Source organism: Semicossyphus pulcher, unplaced genomic scaffold (assembly GCF_022749685.1).
Source record: "Semicossyphus pulcher isolate SPU_LCO1_2020_fin unplaced genomic scaffold, fSemPul1.0.p SCAF_4, whole genome shotgun sequence".
Lineage (NCBI taxonomy): Eukaryota > Metazoa > Chordata > Actinopteri > Labriformes > Labridae > Semicossyphus > Semicossyphus pulcher.
The window spans coordinates 25,770,808-25,795,078 of NW_027211715.1; the positions used below are offsets into that span (position 1 = coordinate 25,770,808).

A 24,271-nucleotide genomic window follows, 5' to 3' on the forward strand; every position below is an offset into this window, starting at 1 on the left:
ATTATTGAAACCTAAACAATCGAACTCCGATTAATCAATTAGCATCATGTGCATTTTACAATTGAAACAGAGCTGTAGCCATTGGGACAAGCTCGCTGTCACTCGAGAAAACCACCAGAAAATGCTTTAATTGTATTTGCAGCTCAGGGACTGTCCCGCCTCACAAGCGCTCTGATTGGCTCCTTTCACGAGTGCTTAAATTTCTGGTTCCCTGATTGGCTGAGAGAGCTTTCTGTTTTGGTTGCCTGCCAGCAGTCGTCTGGAAGGGGAGGGGAGCCGTCTGCCTTCCGCTTCTGGGCTGGATTGACACACAATGAGGAGCAGAGGCTGGGGAGACGCTCCAGAAACGCCGCTGTAAATAAATACAACAATCACTGAGGCCAGAGAAACATGGAGAACCAGGTACAGTGGCTTTTGTGTCTCCTTGTGGAGTCTGAACTTTTCAGGGAGAAAATGCCAGCAGGCTTAGCGCCGGCAGGGCAGGAATGAATCCTCTGTTCTGCTAGCCAGAAGAAAAAAATGCTCCTGCTGCTAATGAACTCGTAGTTGTTTGGCTCTGGAGCTATGCTAGCTGGGCACTCATACATCGGTATTTACCGCTAGCTAGCTTGAGTGTACCACACCATTCAGCACCGCTGCATAGCTGTAGCCACAACCGGGCACACAAAGAGATTCACACCTGGGTTTATTCTGCTCTGCTGTGTTTAAAACGCATATGCAGACTGTTAAACACCACGAAGACTTATTTGAAGTGAGCTTTTGTGTAGCTAAGCTAAGCTAGTCTACCTATGAGGAGTGTGTCGGCCGTTGGCTAAAGGCTAAGGAGCCGCTACAAGGCGCCGGGGAAAAGATTTGTCCTCTCCAGGTCGGGCTGCAGAGGAGGGGTGGTGTCTGCACTGCCAGCGGCCTGAAACCTCACATGCAGGGGCTAATAAAACCAGCAACCACCACACTTCAGGAATATATTTGCATTATTAGCCAGTAGTTGGTCATGTTTAATGTCTTCCACGTTTATGATTGTAGACTAAAATGCATGTAGCTTGGTGAAAAGCTGTGGCAACGTTGAACTTGAATCCAGTCATGATGACCACCCATGCATTGGCTGGTCATTAAAAATCAAAGAACCCAAATATTACATGTTATTTTAAGCACTTGGGTTTGAACCCTTGCAAGATCATGTCTTAAATCATTTAATTGTATTGCATGCATACATTTGCTCCACTCAGATTTTATGTCATCTTAAAGCTGCTATGAGGAACTTTTGGTTTGTGTTGATTTTGGCGCCCCCTGTGGACAAAGCTGTACCTCTTTTCTCTTTGCTGATTTTGTCCTGTACATGCTTAAGTGGTGATTTTTAACAAAAAATCATATCCTGCTTGCTTTAACAGTCATATGTATCACTCACTTTATATTTTTGCCCTGGAAAATGTAAACAAAGGCAGCGTGCAGTTAATCGCTTCATCTGAAACCTCCCCCGCCAGCGGTTTCAGGCATTAAGAATAACTATATAGAGATAATCAATGTTGCCGCTGATAGTCTGATTTGCTTTTGTAGGTCATGTAGTGTAATCAGAATTAACTTCAGTCTGTTTCATAACCAGTGAAAAACTCCTCACAGGAGCTTTAAAAAGCTACATCATTTATTTTGCACAGGTCAGAAAAGTGGTCAACCAAATTACATCTCTGCTAACTGTAAGGGAGATAAAGCTTCAAAGTGGGTTACTCTGTAAATGCCTGAGGCTATTCAGGACTGTATTTCAGATGGTTAGACCACACACACCCATGGAAAGTGGCTCAGCCACTTTCTTGGAGCTAGTCCCCATTCAGTGTGGCCCCTTTGAAGTAGTGTTGTGACGTTTGCAAACGATCCGGTGCTTTTGAACGGCTCTTTGGTGCGAACGATGGGAACCGAGTCGTAGGTGAGAGACTTTCTTTTCATAGCCGGGCCCAAATTTCACTGCCTGGCCTAGATCCACTCCCCTTTATGCCAAATTACCACAGGCAGCTTTTTTCAACTGCAACACAGCTATGCTAGGTCACTACAGCGAAATCATGAAACCACAATGTAGTGCAGACGGTGAACAACATTATAACCCTCCGCCAGGTTGATAGTTTTTTTGTTGACATCTCTGTAGTCGTACAGAGTTGTATCATAAATTATTGGCAACATTAATTAATTGTTCCTACATTATTCTGCTGTTTACTTTTAAGTTGTGAAAGTGCAGAATTTTATATATGCGTGTGTGTTGACATGGGAGAACAGAGTGCAGGCACGGTCGCGAGTCCGACCACTGTCTCACCTCGGATCTTATGGCTCCGTACCTTTCGGAACGGAACGGAGCCATAAGATCCGGCTCCCTTCAAAGAGCCGTAATTCCCAACACTACTTTGAAGTTTAACTAGATGTGTGAGTGTTCATCCAGAGGAAGTCATCTGCCCCAACTCCAGAGTAGTCTAGTTGTATTTCTGTGAATGTTAACTATGTTACATGTGAAAGATTTATGTTGGATTTCTCATTCTTACTCAGGTAAATGCTTAGTTGCCAGTTGATTGTTGCATGCTGCTAAAAGTTCTGATACAGCAGCCTTGCAATGAAACCTACCTTGACAAGCCTTGTAATGTTCATTTGAGGGCTGCCACTTATGACTATTTTCATTGATGATTTAACTTGGATTAGTTTCTTGATTAATAAGTTGTTGTTGGTGAGTTGATTGGTCTAACAATGGTCAGAAAATGGTGAAAAAAAGGCCAAAATATCAGAAAGGGTCTCCCAAAACCGATGATGACGTCCAGGAATGTCTTGTTTTGTCTATAACTAATAGATATTCAGTTTACTGTCACAGAGAGAGAACATATCCACATCCAGCTGTTATCAGAAAATCTTGAACTTCTTAGAAATATGACTAAAACCGTCTGATTAAATACAAAACAGTTGGTGATTAATTTAAAGGTTGTCGACTAATCTATAAACTGTCACAGCTCTGGCTCAGGCTCTTGACTTTGTGTCTACATGAGAACTTTGTCTTTAGTCATGAGATCTGCATGTAAACAAGATGAGCGGTGATGCGGCTTTCCCCACGCACTCATTCACACAAGTATTTCCAACACTCACTTGTTTTCCTTGGGTGATGAGGCTATTTACGTCTCTCTGGGATTGTCCATTTTCCAATACAAGTAACCGTTTCAAGTCTTTTCTGTGTCATCTTTTTGGATGTGATGAAGGCTTTAGTTAAAACCTGTGGCTTCATCAAAATACAGCTGCTGTTATGTGTTTGTACGTGTGTGTGTGTGTTTGTGTGTCCCTAAGGCAAAGTTTCTGACTTTTCATTAATGGTTTATTAGATGAAAGTTGGTCATGAGGGGTGTTATTTACATGTCAGCTGGGAGTTCATTGTTTTCATGGGAGCCAGTGCGTCTGCCAAAATGTGTATTTCCCCTCTATTGAAGCTCGGTGTAGGAGAAGGAGAGAGAGCATGGTTTTGTATCCCTTGTATTAAAGAGAGGATTTCTTAATAAGTGATGCCACACGGCTTTTAGTCCGTCTAACATTTGTACAACTGAGAAATGTCACCATTGTTTTTTGAATGTATCTCCCTGGCGTCTCATAATGTACGGCTGTTTGACACGATTCAATTAATGTCCCTCTCCATCAAAGTGGTTTTCTTTATTTTCCCAGCGTAATTTTGCCTCCTGGCCTCTTAATTTTCTGTTCAGTTAACAGTTTCATAGAAAAATGTTTTTTGATACAATAGAATCAATGTCCTGTCTATCAACATAATTGTGTTTACTGTCTGTATTTGTAACGGATAAACAATTGGTCACTAATTTCATTAGTCAATCCATTGAAAATTAGTTGTTAACTTAATTGATTGAGTCATTTTGTTTTTGCAGCTTCTAATATGTGAGGTTTTAGTTTGTATGTTCAATATATTTGGGTTTTACACTAAAATTCAGTCGAAACAAACCTTTTAAAGAAGTCACTATGGGAAACAGTAATCTATATTTTCTAACCTCTTATGGACACATTTATAATGATTAATATTAAAAGCTTGTAAGATCACTGTTTGTCAACTGGTCTCGCCTCAGGACCCACCATCACCTCCTTAGTGACCAATGGCGACCCAAATTTTTTTTAACCAGTCGAATTTATTTAATTAAAATCTGTGCAGTTTGCATAAGAAGAATATATTCCCGCGACAGTTCATTCAATTAACAGCCTTTTTTCAATAGAAATAAACTGACATAGTGCAGCATAAAGGAATGTAACTGTAGCTGGGATTACCCAATCAGTGGATACATGCAGTGTGATTAAATGACACTTCTTCATGCATGCATGTCATAGGAAACCCTTGTCCTTCAAAATAAAAGCGCAGCATAGACTTTTTTGCCACAACTTTTTTCAAGCACACTTCAGCGACCCACTTTTGGGTCCCGACCCACCAGTTGAGAACCACTGCGTTAGATACTAAAAACAATTGTTGTCGCTGAAGCATTTTCTTGTTTTCATTCATAGTTTATTCTGCCAATTTACTGCTTAATAAACCATTTATTAATCCAAAAAATTTTGAAAAAATGGCTCTCAGAGTGAAAATAGACAGTATTGGATTTTGCTGACATCCCATATGGTGAAATTTTCCAGCTGATTTTGCCAGATTGTATCCCAATATTTGCACACATAAGTAGTGGAATAATCGTATTATTATGTTGCATCCGTTGCATAAACATAACTAAACTCATTATTAGTTAGAAGTGTTCACGTGGGGCCGATGATGATCTTTAAAGCTGATGATGTTCCGACATTATCGTGCATCTCTCAGCCCAAACTGATGTCTTTTAAATGCCTTGTTTTAAGTTTACTGTCACACAGGCTTAATCAAAGAAAAGCAGCATATTCTCACATCTCAGAAGCTAATGATTGATGGGAACCTTTGCTTGAAAAAACGTCCGTAATAAGAGCTGTTCCTGAAAAATAATAAGTCCCTCAGCTTCTCAGTTAATCAGCTAATTGTCTCTCTCCAATTTTCTCTGCTTCATTTTGCCACCTGGGCTCTTAATTTGCTCATTATTGAGAGAAATTTCATGTTCATTTTTCTCCATTCTAGGTTGCGTTAATTGCAAGTATTTGTATTATTTATTTAGTTTAGGAGTGCCTTTGACTCACCTGCCCACTAAAGCAAACCAGTCTCTCAAGTTTGGCCTTCTTGTGCAGTCACGCTCTCCTTTATTCTCTTTGACCTGTAATGTTTAGGTCTATCTTTGGGGCTTTACTGGCAAGAACCTGGCGATATGATTTGTATCACAATACAGGAGTTACAAAACAATATATTGCGATGTTTAACAAAACTTATTTTAGAAAAACGTAGTTTAAACAACATAAAAGTCAGCATGACAGTGCCTCTAAAATCCATAATCATAGCACACTTTTTCTGCAGTCTAAGCTCATGCCTATAAAGAAATCTAAATCTTTACATGTTAACTATTATTTTAAAATCTATACAGTGTTTTTGGTTTTTTTTCGTGGTAAGGGGATCTTGTTGATGTTTGGAGGGACTCCACGGCTCCTCAATGTGGGTGTGGTGGAGTGTGGAGTTTAAGGGCATTACTGCCACAGAATGGCCGGGCAGAGTGCCAGGCAGGGGAGCTGTGTGTATCTGTGTGTGTGTGTGTGTGTGTGAGTGAGAGGGTGCCAGACCAGCTCATCTCAATCCTGTCCCCTCTAATCCCCCCACTCAGTCCCAGCTCACGAGCCTCTCTCTCCGGCGGGGCCAAATCCCCACATTCTTCAGTCCTCTGCTGGACATAAAGTGCCTTTCTGTCGCCCCTCTCGCCCCCTCGAACAGCCACCCTTCAGTCCCCTCTGCTCCCCATCTCCGTAGCCTCTTCACTGGCTTTGCCAATCCCCACCAGCGCGGTGTCATTCGCTTGTCCCGTTGCTGTCATTGTTCTTGGCAGACAGAGGTGGCCCAAAAATGTGCCCCTCTTCTGGACAAACCTTTGAAATCTGTCGCCTCGGGCAGCTAATCGCTCCCATTCCAGCGGGAAGCGTCCAGACACCGGTCCAGCTTTGTGCTGGTCCAGAATAAGTGTGCATTCTCTCCTGCACACTAAGTCTCTAGAAAAAGAGGGTTTTGTTAATGTGGAGTAATTCCCCTGGTTTCATTTCACTATGACGTTATTATAGTGTTTGAGTCATCCTCAGTTTACAAAGTGTCATTCATGGCCACTGGATTTAACATCTTATTGATTTCACTATCAATTAGTCTGCAGAACATTTTGGACAAAAAGGCTTAAGCTTAATTTTCTTTATATTTGGGATGAGCGTTCTAAATAAAACAGGCTAAGACACGGAGGTTAAGTCAGGTTACCCGTCTTTTTGTCTTCTGTTTTTCTCTGACATGTTTTATTTAAGTGCTTAGAATACTATACACTTTATCTGTGGTTCCCAACTGATGGGTCGGGACCCAAAAGTGGGTCGCGGATGTGTGCTTGAAAAAAAACAAAAACTATGCTGTGCTTTTATTTTGAAGGACATGGGTTTCCTTTGACGTGTGTGCACTAGTAGTGTAGTTTAGTCACACTCCATGTATCCGCTGATTGGGGAATCCCAGCTACAGTTACATTCTTGAAACATGCGCTTTGAGTTTATTCTGTTGAAAGAAGGCTGTTGATTGAATGATTTGTAGCTGGAATATTTTCCTCTTATGCACTGCTGGTTATTTTGTTTGACTGTTATACTGTTTATGCTACTGTACACAGAAAACTTTCAGAAATTTGGGGTCACGATTAGTCATTTAGGAGGTGGTGGTGGGTCCTGAGGCTAGACCAGTTGAGAACCACTGCACTATATGATAACTCAAGCAAGTTATAAGAGCCAGAGCTAAGACAAGAAAAGCATTACATTTGCCTGTAAATCTTTCTATCATGATGATCTAAAGGACGTATTTGCCCTGCTTACCACAGTTTGTACAAAGAGTAAATATTGTCACTCAGATATTTCCTTCCTACTCTTATAAGTCTCTTCATCAGAATAAATCTGCTGCTTCTTATTCAGCACTTGCGGTTTTCATTTTACCTATTTTTCTGCCTGTGTATTTCCTCCGAAGTCTACTGGCGTAATCGAGTAATCTGCAGAATCTGACTCTTGTTTCTATCTGCCTCTTTACAGTGCACGGTGCAGGTGAAGCTGGAGTTAGGCCACAGAGCCCAGCTGAGGAAGAAGGTGACATCAGAAGGCTTCACCCACGACTGGATGGTGTTTGTCCGAGGGCCAGAGACCGGCGACATCCAGCACTTTGTCGAGAGGGTCGTCTTCCGCCTGCACGAGAGCTTCCCCAAACCCAAGAGAGGTAAGATGAAGAAATATCAACGCAAGGCCAGTTTTGTTTTTATAGGGAGGTACTCGTCTAAGCGCTGAAGAATCGGGTTAATCTGTATATTTCTTTATACTGCTGTTGCCCCACGAGAAGTTGATATAAGTCCAGCAGGTGGATTTAGGTCTTCTTAGATATTAAGTTGTATATATGATCATTCACAGATGTCAGAGTGAGGTTAGGATGTGAAGACAATGTTTCTTACAGTGAAATTGTGATTAAATCCAGTGTTTTGAGCTGAACTTATGCCTCACATCCTGTTGCTGCTCACATTGAATTAGTTAAACTGAAAGGAGATATCTGTCCGAAGCCTCCTCATTTAACTACAGAAAGTTTCTGTTGGCTGTTTTGTGTATTATTTCCAGTAATGACAGTGAAACTGGTGTCCCTGTTTTAAAAAGGATAAAGCAGGTACTAACCCATCTTAAGTGCACAGCTGATCGGTACGTGGTTTGTTTCCAATCATAACAGACGTGCATATTTAACCAATTAATTATCCCGCTTATTACCCGACTATTTACTTACAAAATCAATTATCTGACACAAAATATTGATTTGAAAATGAATATATTTCCAGTTCCATAGCAACGGTTAACTTAGCTTTCTTAACATGAGCTAAGTTAGCTGTTATCACTCACATTAAAATGGAAACATTTCCACTGATGGAAATGGTGAACTGTCACTGTAAGAGTCTGTTGACATTTTCTTTTCCATTCACCGTCTGTAGACACCGCCGTATCCCGTACTGTGTTCTGTTTAATGTTTACTTCGTGTCTCGTCTTCAGTTTTGTAGATCTCTCTGTTGTAGCCGTCAGTTTTTACATCGTTTTACCTTTATTGCTTTCTCTTGTCTCTTTCCTTTTTTTTCCATCTGTAAACAGACCGACGTCAAATTTACCGGACTTCTTAGGGCAGATTGATCTGATTACAGTTAGTCCTCTGGATTGTGTGATTAGAGCCGAATCCCTAGCAACGTTCATAGCAACGGTCTGTTATCGAGAAATAGCCGACCTCAGAATTCTGTGATTTACTAATCAGAATCAAGTATTTAACACCAGCGTGTAGTAAGGACCGAGATTGTCTGATGTGACTGCACAGACGGATGTTAGGACACTGTGTAACAAAATATTTTTAAAGGGGGACATTTTTATTTGCTAAAACTAAGAAACATGAGAAAAATATGTGTTGCCAAACAGTTTTAAAAACTTCAAGGAGTTTTTATTATTTGGCATTTATCTACCCCCGTTTATTTTCCGTCCTTCTACTGATAAGAGTAATGTGACCCTTTGTCTGTGTCTGTCTGCAGTATGCAAGGAGCCTCCGTACAAAGTGGAGGAGTCGGGCTACGCAGGCTTCCTCATGCCTATTGAGGTTTACTTCAAGAACAAGGTGAGATCAACTGGACAGACAGGTCTCTCTTTGTAGATTCTGTAATCACAGAAAAGAAACTCAGGCTGTGGGATCAGAAAATACACAGACAGATGCTGAAATCTTATTTTTTTAAAGAAGCTATGAGCATTTTGTGAGATACTGTTTGCATTCTGTTGTGCAGATTTATTTCCCCCCTGGAGAATGGCTTTCAGACTAGGTTTAGGGCATGACGGACTGTAATGTGACAATAGACGTAGTTCTGCTGGCCTGAGTAAAGATCAGGATGTTGTTGGTGCTATATTAAGGATTCTTACATTTAAAGCAGACTTTGTGCTTTTGAACTGCACTGAAATCTGTAAGGAAACAGAGCACAAACATAAAAATCTGGGTTACTGGAGGGAAAGCAGGATTTTTCCAGCAGAAATCGCCCCGTATTTAGTTGTTTAATGCCTTAATCTGGCAAGAGAAACTGTGTGTTTCTCTTAGATTATGTTACAGAAATAAATAATTGCCCAAAGCCAAAAGAAATGGGATTACAGAAGTGCATGTATATCGTTTATGTGCAGCACAATTCTGGTTATAAAACCTCGTTTAAGAGCCTTACTAACACGCTAATCAGTAAGTTAAGATAGTTGTTCTTATATATCCTCTCAGTGCTCGATTGTGTTACAGAAACATTACTTCTGTCTGTGTGATATAAATAAAACAAGCACATATTATTAAACTGGCTCCTTAGAGCCTCCATTAGCCGTTTAAATGAATGATGAAAGAAAGAAAGAGCCACTTTACTCTCATTACAAGATAAGGATGATGCTTAAGAGGTTTGTGCACATTAGTGTCCCACCATCTCCTGCAGCTCTTCATGAAATTAAACCTCTGGACTGCACCCAAACATGTTACTTCCTCCTCTTTTGTGCAATTAACTTACACACAATGGACACATCTGTCAAGAAGATGAATAAAATAGTTTAAAAGCAAGAAAACGCTTTAAATGCTTTATTTAACAGCATTTACAGGAAGACTAAATATTATAAAACGTCTCACGAGCGTCTGTAGGCCTTTTCCTCAGCTTTAATTGTCCGCTTCTCTCAGGAATGTTTTCTTATCAGCTCCGTCTGTTTTATTGACTCCTGGGGTGATAGTTCATTCACTCAGCTGTTATCTTTTGTTGTGAAACTTTCAGGTATTGGGTGTGGGCAGTTTGTAGGGAAGATAGAAATGCAGGACGATCTACACAAATTAGCTTCTGTCCCATAACTTAAAACTGTTTTTATCCTGATGTCTTCCTTCAGGAGGAACCAAAAAAAGTGTGCTTCAACTACGACCTATTCCTTAACTTGGAGGGAAACCCACCAGTCAACCACCTGCGCTGTGAGAAGCTCACCTTCAACAACCCCACCAAAGAATTCAGGAGAAAGCTGATCAAAGCTGGAGGGGTGAGGCTGCCTGACACAGGGGCTGCTTTCCAGGCTGACTCGACTGTTGGCTAAATAAGTGCTGTAGCAGGAAATACCACATGAATTATTTTACCACGACTCCTTAAATGCAGCTGGTGTTGGGTGGTGTTTTTTTTTCAGTTAAGCTGTTATTGTTTGTTAAACAATGTACAACTACGTAAGCAATACGAATAAAAAATATGCCTCGTACTTAGGGGTCGACCGATATGGTTTTTTTAAGGGCCGATTATTAGTAATCGAGGAGACCGATAACCGATATTTGGTACCGATATATAATTGCAGTAAAAATAAAATTTTGGTGTCAAAAGTTACACAAACTCCAACAAAACTTTGTTGAAACCGTTTAAGCATGTTTATGTTTAAACATTATTTTAAATCAAATGGTGACTTCTGAGTGCCAGAAACAGCGGTGGGATTTAATCTTTACACCTGCCTTTGTGAATGTTGTTGCACAACGATAATTCAGTTACTTGTTAAGTCCACCCATCGACTGACAGACCCCTACTAAATTATCGATCAACATAATGAACTTGCCTGTATATCACTGCAACAAAGTGCATTCAATAGGGGTGTAACAGATTACTAAACTCATGGTTCAGATTGTAACAGTTTTTGAGTCACAGATCGGATCATGTTTCAGATCAGCAAGAAAAAAGAGGATATACTAACTTGTATACTCCTCTATGACTGTCACTCGTCATCTAAACAGAATAAAAGCTGCATCTTTTTAATATCAGTATCTGCTGGTCCCATCATAAGTAAACAATACAAACTCAAAATAAAAATCCCTCTGTAGTCTACTGCGTTACAAGTGTGCTATAATCCACAAAAACAAGGTTTTTACAGAGCAGCAGTGGCTACATTTAACATGCTCAGCGTTCACAGCGGGCGTGTGTGTATTTTATTTTTTAACTGGCTACACCTGCATTACAATTGCTGTTTAAGTAACCGGCAATAAAACAAACTGTGAGCGATATGAATCTAACTTTGTGTAAGAAGGGTAGCGGTAAGTTAAGTTAGTTACTCTATATGAGCTACAAAAGCAAACCAGACCATCAGCGACAAGATGGATTATTTCTATATAGTTATTTTTAATGCCTGAAACTGCTGCTGGTGGGGGCATGAACAGGGCAAAATCAGCAAAGAGATAAGAGGTACGGCTTTGTCCACAGGGGGCGCCAAAATCAACACAAACCGAAAGTTCCTCACAGGAGCTTTAATATCCACACGGTAGACTACTGCAGGCTGTGGGACGAAGTTACGTGCATTGAGCTCCCGATCGTTATCACAAGGAACCGCCAGCTAATTCCTTCAAAATAAATACAGACGCGGTGAGAGTGAAAAGAGAAGAGCCGATGCCCTGCACCTCTCGTTAAAAATATTCCACAAACGCACCACGAAACGAAAGCTAGGTTTAGCATCACTGTGAAGGTTGGATATTCAACTGTCAAATATCCAAATTTAAACTTACTTCCCATCCCAGTCTTGCAGCAGCCGCTCCGTGAATGTCAAACACAACACTCAGTCTTGTCTCTTTTCACTGCAACTCTGAACAAGGAGCACGTACATTATTTATACAGTCTATGGTGCCGAACCGCGAGGAGTGATCCGTATGGATCACGGATAAAATATGATCCGCTACACCGCTAGCAATCAGGCATTTTCTGTGGTGAATTTGGGCATGCTTGTCATCATAGAAATAGATCGCATAGAATAGATTGTGGTGTTTTGTGCAAATTCAGTGTAGAGGATTGTAATGTTTATTGCAACTTGCTGCCTTACCTTTGACACACAGCACCGTTCGCTCACATAGCCCCCCCGCAGCCCTGACCAGGATGAGCAGTATAGATAATGTATGGATGGAAAATATGCCATAGATACAAAACCACCCTATCCCCCAACAATTTGCTTTCACACTTACACAGTAGTTGTTTATCAGGGCCAGTGTGCTCCATCATCTTTAAGGACAATGATATTTAAACACGACATAGCCCAACAAGAAATGATTGCAAAAGCAGCAGATGCTAATTGAGAGTTGTAGTTAACATCTCCCTCTTAGTTTTATGATTTCACTTGTTTGGAGGAACATGTAATCTCCACTGCAATTGTTCCCCTTTTTACAGATGAGTCAACCATGACTGTTTCCCCACCATTCAAGCCATTGAAATGCTCCACCTATGAGTCACGTAACATCGTCTTTAGGAAAACAACTCAATAAAACCTTAGTTCTGTTTCCAGCCAAAGTCCTGATAAATGTCCTGAACACTATTTAAATGAGAATTAACGTGTCCATACAGCGTGAGGTGCATTTAAAGATCCACACAGAAGCTCATGCGTGAACTCTTCTCTCTTACATTCAGGTATTGGTGGTTCCAGAGGGGGCTGAAGCCGTGTCGAGGCCCAGTCCAGACTACCCGATGCTCCCCACCATCCCCCTCTCTGCCTTCTCAGACCCCAAGAAGACCAAGACCTCTCACGTGTCAAAGGTTGGTTTAATATCCAACAAAAGGATATCCTCTTGACGGTCTAACTGTGAGCTTTCTCAGTGACTTCATTGATCACTGCAGTCAATGTTTAGTGACACTTAACTGAAAAATGTATGGGGTAAATGTCTGAACAGCGTATGTGCTTAACAAAATCATTAATCAGTCTCCTGACTCAGGCTTCTAATAATTGCCAGCTGTTTTGAGCATCTGTATGCATGTATGCAGAATAACTCGGGTAGCTTATCTCCTAGAAGACAAGATATATCAGGAGAGAACAGGAAACTGGTCCCCTTACATTTTTTCAAATACATATTATATAAATAATGTAATGGCATTACAGACCTGAACGGCAGGACCCTGATGAGGCCTGTATCCTTTAACGGGGCCTTTGGCTGAGGGCTTGAAGAGTACATTGTTCATAACAGTGCTATCATTTTCTCTTTCTAGGAACCCAGCAAAGAAGGAAGTGGTGGCAGCAGCAAAGGACCCAAACCGCACAAGCTGACCAAGGAGCACCGTGAACGTCCCCGAAAAGACTCTGAGAGCAAAGCCACATCAAAAGGAGACAACGACAGAGACGGCAGCAGCAAGAGCGGCCGCGACCCTTCCTCGTCCTCGTCTTCGAAAAAGCCGACAGAGATCAAAGTGAAGGAGGAAGTGAAGGTCCTACCCAAGGCTGCTTTCAAGGAGCCTAAACTCACCCTGAAGGAGTCAAAGATGGAGGGCATGTCCCCTAAAGGAGGGGGGGCAGGGAGCGGAGGGGGAGGAGGGGGAGGTGGGGGAGGAGGAGGTGGCGGGGGAGGCGGGGGAGGGCCCGCAGAGCCCAAAGCTCCAGGGAAACGACCCTCCACCGTAGAGTCTCCCAAACCCAGCGCCAAGAAGCAGAAGAAGGGCAGCTCAGACGGTCCGAAGGGGCCGACCGGCGGACCCTTCACAGGATCTTCTCCTCGTGTCTCCTCGACCTCAGCCACTCAGCCGTACGCAGAGAAGAAACCGCCCAAGGACAAAGGTCGCTGGGCCAAAGGCAAAAACGACACACAGGAGCCGAAGGAACCCAAGAAACTTCCAGAGTCGGAAGAGTCGAATTCGGAGGAAGAGGCATCTTCTAAGTCAGAGGTACATCGGCTGTGATACAAATGTTATGTTTGGTTAAACTTTCTGACTTTATTTTAACTGAAAAAGCGTTTTTATAAAATCATATGAAGGACTGAGTGATATGAATTAAAAATATAATTTCTGAACTTTTCATACTCATCTGAATAACTAATAACTGATTTTCTGCCACTGTTGTTGGCTTCTCTTTAGCTGGTGTTTTTAAGCTGCTGCAGTCTTGTGCAACTCACGAGTCATGCTGCTGCTTTTATTCGTCAGATATTTTATTTTAGACGAACCAGCGGTCGGACAGCGGTTTACTGGAGCTCAAACTTGAGAACAATTTAGTGGGAACAAACCTCTCACTTTCAATTGCAATAGCTCGAGCCGCCATTTTTAAATTTTATTATAGACCACAGGAGCTCAGGAAAAGATTGTAGCTACACGCCCAAATTACCCAAGATGAAGTCAAACTACATTTAGATTTTTAAACGTTGTCCTTTTATCATACATTGGAATTAAATGGTAAAATCAATTTATTGCTCAGCCGTGGTCATGCTCTTCAAAAATATCATTTAAGGACCTTCTGTTAAGGTTATGTTTCACATAGGATGGCTTAATTTGCCGTTGTATTTTCTCAATCAATTGTTTTGTCTCTGGAAAGTCGGTCAGAAAAATATCCTTCAATATCGAGGATGTCACACTGCGCTTCAGGATACTGAATTTACTCTCACATAAGATGAAAAAGCACATGTAAATATAAGTCTGTGAAGGTTCTCAGTCTTTCAGGTCGTGGTAATTCTAAGCTTAATCCAAAAGGCGACTGGACTTGGTTGAAGTTCTTGAAGATGAGAGGTGAAAGGTCGTCAAGAACTTCAGTCCAGTTGCCTTTTGGATTAAGCTTAGAATGTAAATATAAGTTTTTCACAAATGAAATATAAACTTGACAATGTTTTGGTACTTTTCCTTTAAATTTCTTTATTAATTGATTATCAAATTAGTGCTGTAAGAGCCTTTATTGTCCCATCAACCTTCTTACCTGTTGTTGACATTTTCCTCTTTTCTCCTCCTACAGCAGTCGGCTCCTTCCAGTCCTTCCAACTCCAGTTCGAGCTCTGACTCCAGTTCTGATTCAGACTTTGAGCCGGGACAGAAACAAGGACAAGGTAGAGAATCCATTCACCATTATTATCAATATAACCTGCGTATTGGGCGTTACATGTTTACTAGAGTCACAGCCTTCAGGTCTGTAGTTTCAAAGTTTGTGCGACTCTGTCCTCTTCTCTCAGGCCCCCTCCGGTCCATGGTGGAGGAGATCCAGTCAGAGGAGTCGGACGATGACGACAGCAGCTCAGAGGAAGAGACCCCCATCAAGACCAACCCCCCCAATCGCGACTCTCGGTCAGTTTCATTAAAAAACCCTTTACATCTCTGAGTGGCCCTGGAGCGCTCTGTGAGACTTGTTTATGGTGTTGCTGCCTTTTCAGGCTGTCTGTCCAATCCTCTTAAGATGATGACACATGAATACCTGGAGGAAATTTCTCCCAGTTTTGCAGAAACGTCGTCTTGGACTCATGTGTGAACTGGTTAGAATTTGGTGGTCAAAGGTCAAGGTCACTGGTCTTCGGTACTACTCTGTAAAAATAGTCTCTGAGTAAAGACTGCATGTTTATTGACTGGAATCAGATTTATCAGAACATACACTTTATGTTTATTTATTACATTGCTTTAAAGTCTTACCACATATAAGCTGTGTCTCAATTCAGAGGCTGCATTCTTCAAAGGACGCGGCCTACGTTGGATGAGTCATTCGTAGCCTGCTCCTGTTGCGTCACACAACTTGACCTATTTAGTTAAAAATAGCTTAAAGTTTCAAGGGCCCTTTCCATTTTTAAACATTTGTGTCGCTAGTTATTCGATTAAGTCGAAATGAAAAACATTTACATTTAAAAGTGTATTCCTCTGACGCTTGAGAGTCCGCCATCTCGTTTGAATTGGTGCGGGAATCTCTCGCCCGATGGATCCTCCGTGGCCCGGGAAAAGGAGGACGCATTTGTCGGCTGCATCAGAAGCAACCTTCGGAATGAGACAGCCTACGACGCGCCGCGGTGACGCAGTCGGCCTTGAAATACGTCCCTCGAAGGATGCAGCCCCTGAATTGGGACACAGCTATATTATCTGAGTCTTAATGGAAACAGATATACCTGCAAGTTGTTTGTGGAGGCATACCGCTGGGAAGTGGTGCTTCGTGTTTCTATTTACAGTAAATCACTTCACAATAATTCAGCTGTCTGTCTCAAAATTGAAATGACACGGACACAGATTCCCTCAGAGACACATTCAAGTGCAATGCGAAGCAGTAAGACGATGTCCTCTGTCTGTCTGTCTGTCTGTCTGTCTGTATGTCTGTCTGTCTGTGTGATTGACCTCTGACCTGTCTCCCCCTCAGACTCAGCCTGGACAGCGAGAGTGACAGCAGCGACGGCTCGCACAGCCCCAGTCGAGGCCTCGCCCCTCCCCCACAGAAACACAACTCCTCCAACAACAAAGTGAGTCACACCGGCCTCGTTTTACCGCCTACTTCCATTGATGAACCGACAAGAACCGAAACCACACATGAACATTTGCAGTTGAAGCCTCACTTACTCTGAACAATATTAGTCTGTTACTGAGTTCTCCTTCATCCAGGGCGTGCTTCCTTTGCCAACGTTAGCATTAAAGTGTGTCGCTGTGTTGTTTGCAAAGCCAGTAACTAAATAATTAGTTTCTTTTGTTGGAGAATCACACATCTGATAGAAGTAGTTTACATGGTAGTAGTTAAATTCCCCTCTCCATGGACTGCCACAGGCTTCCACTGTAATTTAAACTGTAATAACCGTCATCAATGTCCTTAACGTTTCACATCACTCTGTCTCTCTTCCTTTGCATCCCCTCCCTCTATGATTTCTCTCTCTCTCTTTCCTCTTTCTCTCTCTTTGTCCGATCTCTTCTCTGCAGGTTTCGGGCAGAAAGAGTCCCGACTCCTCTTTCCGCTCAGATAAGGTGTTGAAGAAGGGATACGACAAGGTAGGAAGGGTAAATCAAACTTTTTTATGTTTCAACTCTTCCACACATACACATACACACACACACACACACGTAGTACTTTGTCATTATTCAACGAGAGTATTAATGAAATCAAGATGGAGTTCAGGGCAGTGAATTGATCCAGATGTGCAGAAAGACTCTGGCCTCTGAACCCTTATAAAGAATAATCTTCTCTTTCCTTTCTGGAAGGAGGTGATTTATGGAGCGAACTGGTCTATTATCCCCCTTCAAATTAAAACACGTGCTCAATTTCAGGGAGATTGTTGAGACATAAGGAAAAAGTCCCATTGAGATAAAAGATATATTTTTCAAATAGAGACCTGCGGTCTATAATTTCAACACATGTGCAACACATACAACATGAAATTCAAATAAAGTAAAAAGTCCTGCTTTTATTTTGAACGCTCGACTGACCGTGTTCCCCCTCCTCTCTGCAGGCCTACACAGAAGAGCTGGTGGACCTCCATCGCAGACTGATGGCTTTAAGGGAGCGTAACGTCTTACAGCAGGTATGTGCTCATGCCATCTGCCTTTGTTTAAAGAGGGGTATTATGCTGTTTCACATTTTAAGACATGCTGTATAAATGTTATGTTACAATGTTGGATGTCCAGACTAAACGTGGGTGAGGTTTCAATTCTGTAGGTAAAAGTATGTTGGAGTAAGTCTGCAGGCCGCTGTGAACGCCAGGTTTCATACAGGTTTATCTACACATCTGCACTTTGTGACATCACAAAGTGCAGCCTCAGCAGGCTTTGGTGAGCTGGCCAATCAGAAGAAAGTGGGCTTGTAGGGGCAGGGTTTCTTAAAGGGACAGAGTTGAACGAGTTGTTTCAGGCAGAGGCTGTATGAGGGCCTGAGTTTTTTTTAACTATAAATTATGCTAAGCTAGTTAATAAGCATAATACCCCTCCTTTAGGTATTGCACTTACTAATCAGTGTAACATGAATACAAAAAACTGGAATCATTTTATGCAAGAAAAACCCAGAATTTTTCAAAAGGTGATGAACGTGTTTGGGCCATCTAAGACAATGTTTTTTTCTATAAATAATGTGTTCTGAAGGACGAAGCAGAAATATTTTGTTTAGTATTGTTTCTTGCCTGCTGTAGGAAGTGATGTTAGCATTATCAAGCAGCAATAGCCGATTGCAGACTGTCAGGAGATCTCATAGTCAGAAACAAACTCGACCCGACTCACTCAGAACCGCTTTTTGTTTGTCTCAGATTATTTTTTGGACATTTTGGCCTTTATTTATAGGACAGCTGAAGAGAGAAAGGAAATATTGAGAGGAGAGAGTTGAGGATGACATGCAGCAAAGGGCAGACGGTGGGAGTCGAGCCTGTGGCTGCTGCATCAGTGACTTAAGGCCTATGTTCATGGGGCGCCTGCTCTTCCCACTGAGCTAAACCAGCACCCCGCTCTTTTCCAGAGAAGTTGATTATAGTACCTGGTACTTTTTTATATACCCTTCGCCGAGGTTCCAGGCTAGCTGAACTGAGACAAAAATGTTGACTCAAATCAGTGAAGGCCGCTGGCCCACGCACCACTCTGCAGATCGGGCTGCAGCAACGACTTTGCAAAGAGTGAAAGATCTGATTCACGCCTTCAGGGCAACATTTTTGTACATTACTAAACCCAGGTAGCTAATGTTCCTCACTTACATTATGTTGTTCCTGTTTATGTTTGTGTCACACTGAAGACATAAACGCAGGTTACACAAGGTATTGTCATTCCAGGTTCAGCTCAGAACCCCACTAAGCAGGTACCTTCTGATGGCTTCAAGAGACAGGCTCGCCGTTGTGTAATAGTAGAGTCAGATGTTGCAAAAACGTGTATCAATCTATCATTTTGTATTAAATATCAATCCATGCTTTTAAAGTCACTTCATCTGTGTCCATATGACAATATAATTATTTATATCAGTCGCATTTATACCTATAAACAGCTCTGAAATACTTTGGAAAGTAATCTATAATAACAAATCAAAGTCTTAGGCCATAACCATGTTAGCCACGTTAGCATTTTTTTTAGATATTGTTGATAACTGATCAATAAGCTCTGCTCTGTCAGATTGTCAACCTGATCGAGGAGACGGGCCACTTCAACGTCACCAACACCACCTTTGACTTTGACCTCTTTTCACTGGACGAGTCGACCGTCCGCAAACTACAGAGCTACCTGGAGGCGACGGCCACGTGACAGGAATTGGGAACCGGCGCGGAGGAGCCGGCGTGTGGATGGCAGCAGCGTAGGCGGAGGTAGACTCACCACCACGTCTCCTCTTTTTTTTTTTTTTTTTTTTAATGAGGAGAGGAGCAGCCACATCTGTCGCAGCTGTCTCCCAGGCCTGACCGAACCGTTGAACAACTACCACAAAAACAGAAACACACGAACAAACACAAGCACACATGAAGACACACCGCCTTCAGGTGTGAAGGAGGAGAAGGGGGAGGTGTGGAGAGGAGAGGAGCGGGTGAGGAGTAGCTGAACTCCGTCTACAGTCAGGATTTTCACTACACATCTCTTTTTTTGAGTCTGTGGAATGCACCCCACACCCCCTCCTTCACCCTCCTGCACTCTTATTGCTCCTGCCTTTGCAAAGCCAATACTCCCCCCTCTCCTCCTCCTCCTCCTCCTCTTCCTCCCCCTTCACACGCACAGTCCTTACTCGGCAGAACACTCCAGTTCCCTCCCCCCCTCTCCCCCCCCCTGCCGTCAGCTGGAGCTCATTTCTCTCCCGACATACTCTGGAGTCGTGTGTGTGCGTGTTGACTGTCCTTGCATGTGTGTGTGTGTGTGCATGTGAGTAAGCACTGCTGAGGTTTAAGAGGAGATGTTGTCTTTGCCGCTACCAACTTCTCTTTGTTCGTGAAGCTCGAGCACAAACAACAGCCGGTCTCCCTAAAACACACACTCACAGACACACACACACACACACACACACGGCAGACAAATACAGATTAATTCAGGTAACACTTTACTTTAATTCTCCCTCCTGCTGGCATTTTAAGCAGCTTAAAACATGATAAATGGCTATTTTTATGAACACACTATCATTAAGTTGTATGCATATGTTAGTCGACAGATAACTCCCTCTGTGGGCACACATAAGTGGGAGCTGGTTGATAGATAGGACAGTAAAATGCAGTATCAGATATCGACGAGTGAAAATGTATTATCCCTAGGGCTGTGACGGTACTGAATTTTTTTCTCCTTGCGGTTCGGCGATTAGCGGACGTCTCAGCCCGCTGCCGGAGTATGTTTTGTTTTTCACTACAGCATGTCCCCCCCCCAGACGGCGAAACATCATCGACACGAGCTAACACAGCACGAGTGGTGGAAACGCAAGTTTATTATCACAACAAAGTTTGTTTCCTTATTGTTGAAATGAAATCCGTGGTGATGGGCTAGTTGTTGTTGTAGCGGCTAAACCACTGACTGTATATATCGACGAGCCGTATTTGCCAACAGAGCTGTCAATCATCCTTTTTACAGCATCAAATAACTATTTAAAAATAAACATGTCAGAAGAATGAACACGTGGATGTAAATCTGCACGATAAGAACTAACTATGATGACAGAAACCATGTTTGAGAAACACTTATTTGATTTTATAGTTTCATCAGTCTGTCACGTCGTCCATCTTTTTATAGTCTATGGTTGAAACGTGTTTATTGCGTTCCTTTAGATTTTGAGGCGCCAGAGACAAACCAAGCAACATCACAGGGTCTCTATTTAAGAATAAGAAAGCGGTGATGACAGTCGCTTCTCACTTCCGCCCCCAAGGTATATGGTTATCATGCGGTTATCGTGACAGCCCAGAAAAAACAACGTGGTTCAGGTAAATAACCATGTGACGATTACAAACAGCAGTACAGTGCTAGCAGAGTGTGGTGTTACACAAAGCGAGCACAGTGACAGTCATCCGTCTAGGTATCGGAATCGCTATCAGAATTGAAACATGTCTATATATAAACAGATAATAGTGACGATAAAGTAAAACAATGTGTCTTTATTTTTAACACTTAAAAATCCTCTATATGCTTACACCTAAATTATAGTGTGTTATAAACTGTTTATTACATGTTTACAGTGTTTATAGATTAAAGTAAAGTGGTATCCACATTAATGCAGGTTTGCCTCCCACTCAACACTGTACTAAGACACTGAGCTGTGCTGTATGTGTGTGTGTGTGTGCGCGCGTGTGTGTGTGAGAGAGACAGAGACCGTGCTCTGGTTGAGGTTTCTCTGCTGTCTGAACATTTGAAAACACATGTCCTGTTGAGTTTTCCCTCTACTTCCTCGCACTGAAAGCTGAGCCTTGACCTCCTCCCAACAGCTCTCCCCCCCCTCCTCCCCCTCCCCCTCCTCCTCCTCCTCATTCCCATTGAAGCCCCCTCACTTCATCCCTCCTCTCCACCCTCCTCCTCCTCCTCCCTTATTCCCATATTGGCGTGCATGAAAGGGCTCGACTGCTCGCGGCCAGAGCAGTGGAGGATCACTCCTGAATTGCCTTCTAAGTGGTGGGTCGGGTAGGGAAGGGTGGGGGTTTAAAAAAAAAAAAAAAAAAAGCCGTGAAAAAGTAGCCATACTCGTCTCCCAGAATCCAAAAATAACGAGAAAAAAAGAAAATAGGGGCCACGCTTTTTTACATTTTATTTTTCTACAAGTGCATTTTGTGTATTTATTCCCAGATTGCGGTTAAGATAACCTGTGAGCTATGAATGTATATCGCTTTTACTTTTCTACGGCTAGCAACAGCCCCACTCTAGTGCCTTTTTCTGCGACTTGCAGCGCGAGGGGGGGTGTGCGCTCTGTCAGCCATGGTCACACAGATTGAACCCCCCCCTCCCCCGAAACAAGTGTTAATAGGGATGCCTGAATTTCCAGTATTGTCTTAATGGCTTCCACACCCCTGCGTCTCCTTCCCCAGTGTCTTTGTCGGCTGTTGTCATTTTATCAGAGGCGTATTTGACATTTTAAGACCACTAATTTTCCCACACACGGTGGTGGTCCTGTTTTTATGTTCCTGCTTTCTGAGATTAGGTTTTTAAAGAGGGAGCGTCCGGTGACTGTGCGGTTCCTCTCATTAATTAGCTCTAGAAACAGTTGCTTCAGCTGTGTTGTGTGTTTCTGTGAGACGGTGGTCGTTGAATAGGGTCTTGGTTCCCCTCTTCAAGCGCTTTGAAGTACCTGAACTAATGGTGGAGCGGTTCATACCAAGTTACCGAGAGCAGCAACAAAGAGCATCCCAACAAATAAGCTTAACAAGACGCTCCGTCTGTGTTTCTTTCCTTGAATATTTGAAATGTATGATCTGGGGCCTGCATCATGAAGCAACATTAACCCTTAACTGGTCTCACACAGCTGGATCACGATAGCATCACTCAGCGCGTGCTGCTTGGCTGACCCGTTTCAGTTCAGATGATTCAATCCAAAGCTCTAAGCGATTAGTAACAACAGCACAAAGCTAACACATTACCTCCTGTATCAGACATTATAGAAATGCCTCTCTCTTTTGATGTCTTTATTAGGGCTGACACTAGTGATGTGACAGGAAATGAGAGAAGAGAAGTGAGGGGGGAAAGACGTGCAAAAAGTGTCCCTCGTGTGACTCGAATAAGCAACGCTGCGGTTCAGCATGTGGCAGTTTCACACTCTGACAGTGCTTCTAGCTTGTTGCACAAAGTGAGTTCACCATAGTTATCAATGTTAAATATAATTTCCAGTTGAATTTGATTGCACTGAAATTCTTCAAATCCACGGAGCATTATTATTGAAACATGCAGGGACTTATATATAAACAGTTATTAGTGAGTAGTGCTAATATTCACACTAAAATGAGCTGCTTGTTAACAGGGCTGCACAACATAGGGGAAAAACCATATTACTGTTACTTTGACAGTTATTGCGATTTGATTCATGATTATTGGGATAATTATCTTTGCATCACAGTTTTTATTTGCACTTATAAAACTATAAAAATCACAATGATGTGACATTAGCTTGGGTCTGTACCAACCAAACGTGTTACGTCACATATCGCTGCTGTCGTGCAAAAAACCTGTCATCGAAGAATTGTGGTGATTTCCATGTTTTTAGTTTAATTGAAACTTAATGTAGTCTATGTGGTGAACAAGATTTATGACCCTGAGAAGCAAGAAACACGTTCAAAACCTATGTAACTTAAAAAATACACGGGAGTCGATCAAAGTGAGGCAGAGCTTCATTCTTGAAAAGTTGACCATTTTGGAGGTACAAGGTTTTGGCACGACAGCACCAAAACCTCGTATCTCCAAGGAATAAGATAAGTGCAGGGCGTCCCGGCAACACCACACTTCTTCATTGTAGCGCCAACATTTCACCGTTATCAAAAATGGCAGCTTGTGCATTTTGGAAGTTGGAATTGGTTGCATTGTAACTTCGATATAAACAATATTCTATTTAAATGTCTAGCTCTACTGCTAAATTACAAACAGGAAATGGCCACACAAATGCACGTAGACTGTTAATTATTTCATTCACTGATCAGTGAATCTCTGGTTATATGTTAGACGTACCAGGCGAGCAAATGTGAAGCCTAAGTTACTATTGTTTTATGCAGTTTGTTAAACCCTGTGCACTGATTTTTAAACTGCGATCAAACTGTTGACCAGAACTCACTTCAGGCGTCTGAATATGTAACCTTGATCGAACGGACACCTGCCAGCCAACTCTGTGCAGCGGTTCTGTGTACCTGCCTCTTTCATTCTTCATTTTAAATTGTCATCAAGAAACAGATCCATAGATGTCAATCAAAAGTCACATTCATAATGGAAATTCTGACAATTTAAGGAACCTATTTGATCATCTCACCATCAGATAACATCCTTTAACTTTTAGTATCTGATCTGTGTCTCATTTGACTATTATTATTGTTGACTTATTCTTATGTAGCCTGTGTAACTGTTGTTATTTACTGTAACATGCTGACTTATCTTGATTCTTTTTAACCTTTTAAATATGACCTTTAGCTGCTGCACTGATAAAATCTTCCAACTTGATCAACAGTTTTCTTATGATGACGCGTCTCACGATGGGACGGGTGTCACATGACCGGCTTCTTGTTGCACGTCTTTCATTTAACGACAACTCCTCACTCGTTTTTAGTGCATTTTGGGTTAGCAGAGCCAGGAGCCAGCTTTGTGAGACCAAACCCCAGGAATCACAAGTGTTCTGTGTAGCCAGAAAATCAAAAGAAAGCCAGACTGTGGTGAACTTGCTTCTTGATTCAGGCCCCTGGTGTGTTAGTTCCTGTGGCCCCTCCAGTCTACACACAAAGAGACACACCAGCCCACTGTGGTACAAACCTTCAATGAGCGACTTCCTCCCTCCCTCCCTCCCCTCCTCTTCTGTTTCCCTCCTGCCA

The 24,271-nt window shown here is 42.3% G+C and overlaps 1 protein-coding gene across 4 annotated transcripts; it reads left to right on the forward strand.

The window, feature by feature from the left end:
* The first annotated feature begins 311 nt into the window (after positions 1-311).
* Positions 312-22,973, forward strand: mllt1a (MLLT1 super elongation complex subunit a). 4 transcript variants are annotated; one of them, XM_069680604.1, is made up of 12 exons: positions 312-402; positions 7,165-7,345; positions 8,676-8,758; positions 10,033-10,176; positions 12,558-12,683; positions 13,131-13,799; positions 14,851-14,941; positions 15,065-15,176; positions 16,225-16,324; positions 16,773-16,850; positions 17,300-17,371; positions 18,933-22,973. In XM_069680604.1, exons 1-12 carry the CDS (start codon positions 391-393, stop codon positions 19,059-19,061), a joined length of 1,797 nt encoding a protein of 598 aa, XP_069536705.1. In that variant the 5' UTR covers positions 312-390; the 3' UTR covers positions 19,062-22,973. The 4 variants fall into 4 exon arrangements, with proteins under 4 accessions (XP_069536705.1, XP_069536707.1, XP_069536706.1 ...); XM_069680606.1 differs by having other exon boundaries at positions 16,773-16,841; XM_069680605.1 differs by having other exon boundaries at positions 14,854-14,941.
* The last annotated feature ends 1,298 nt before the right edge of the window (positions 22,974-24,271 follow it).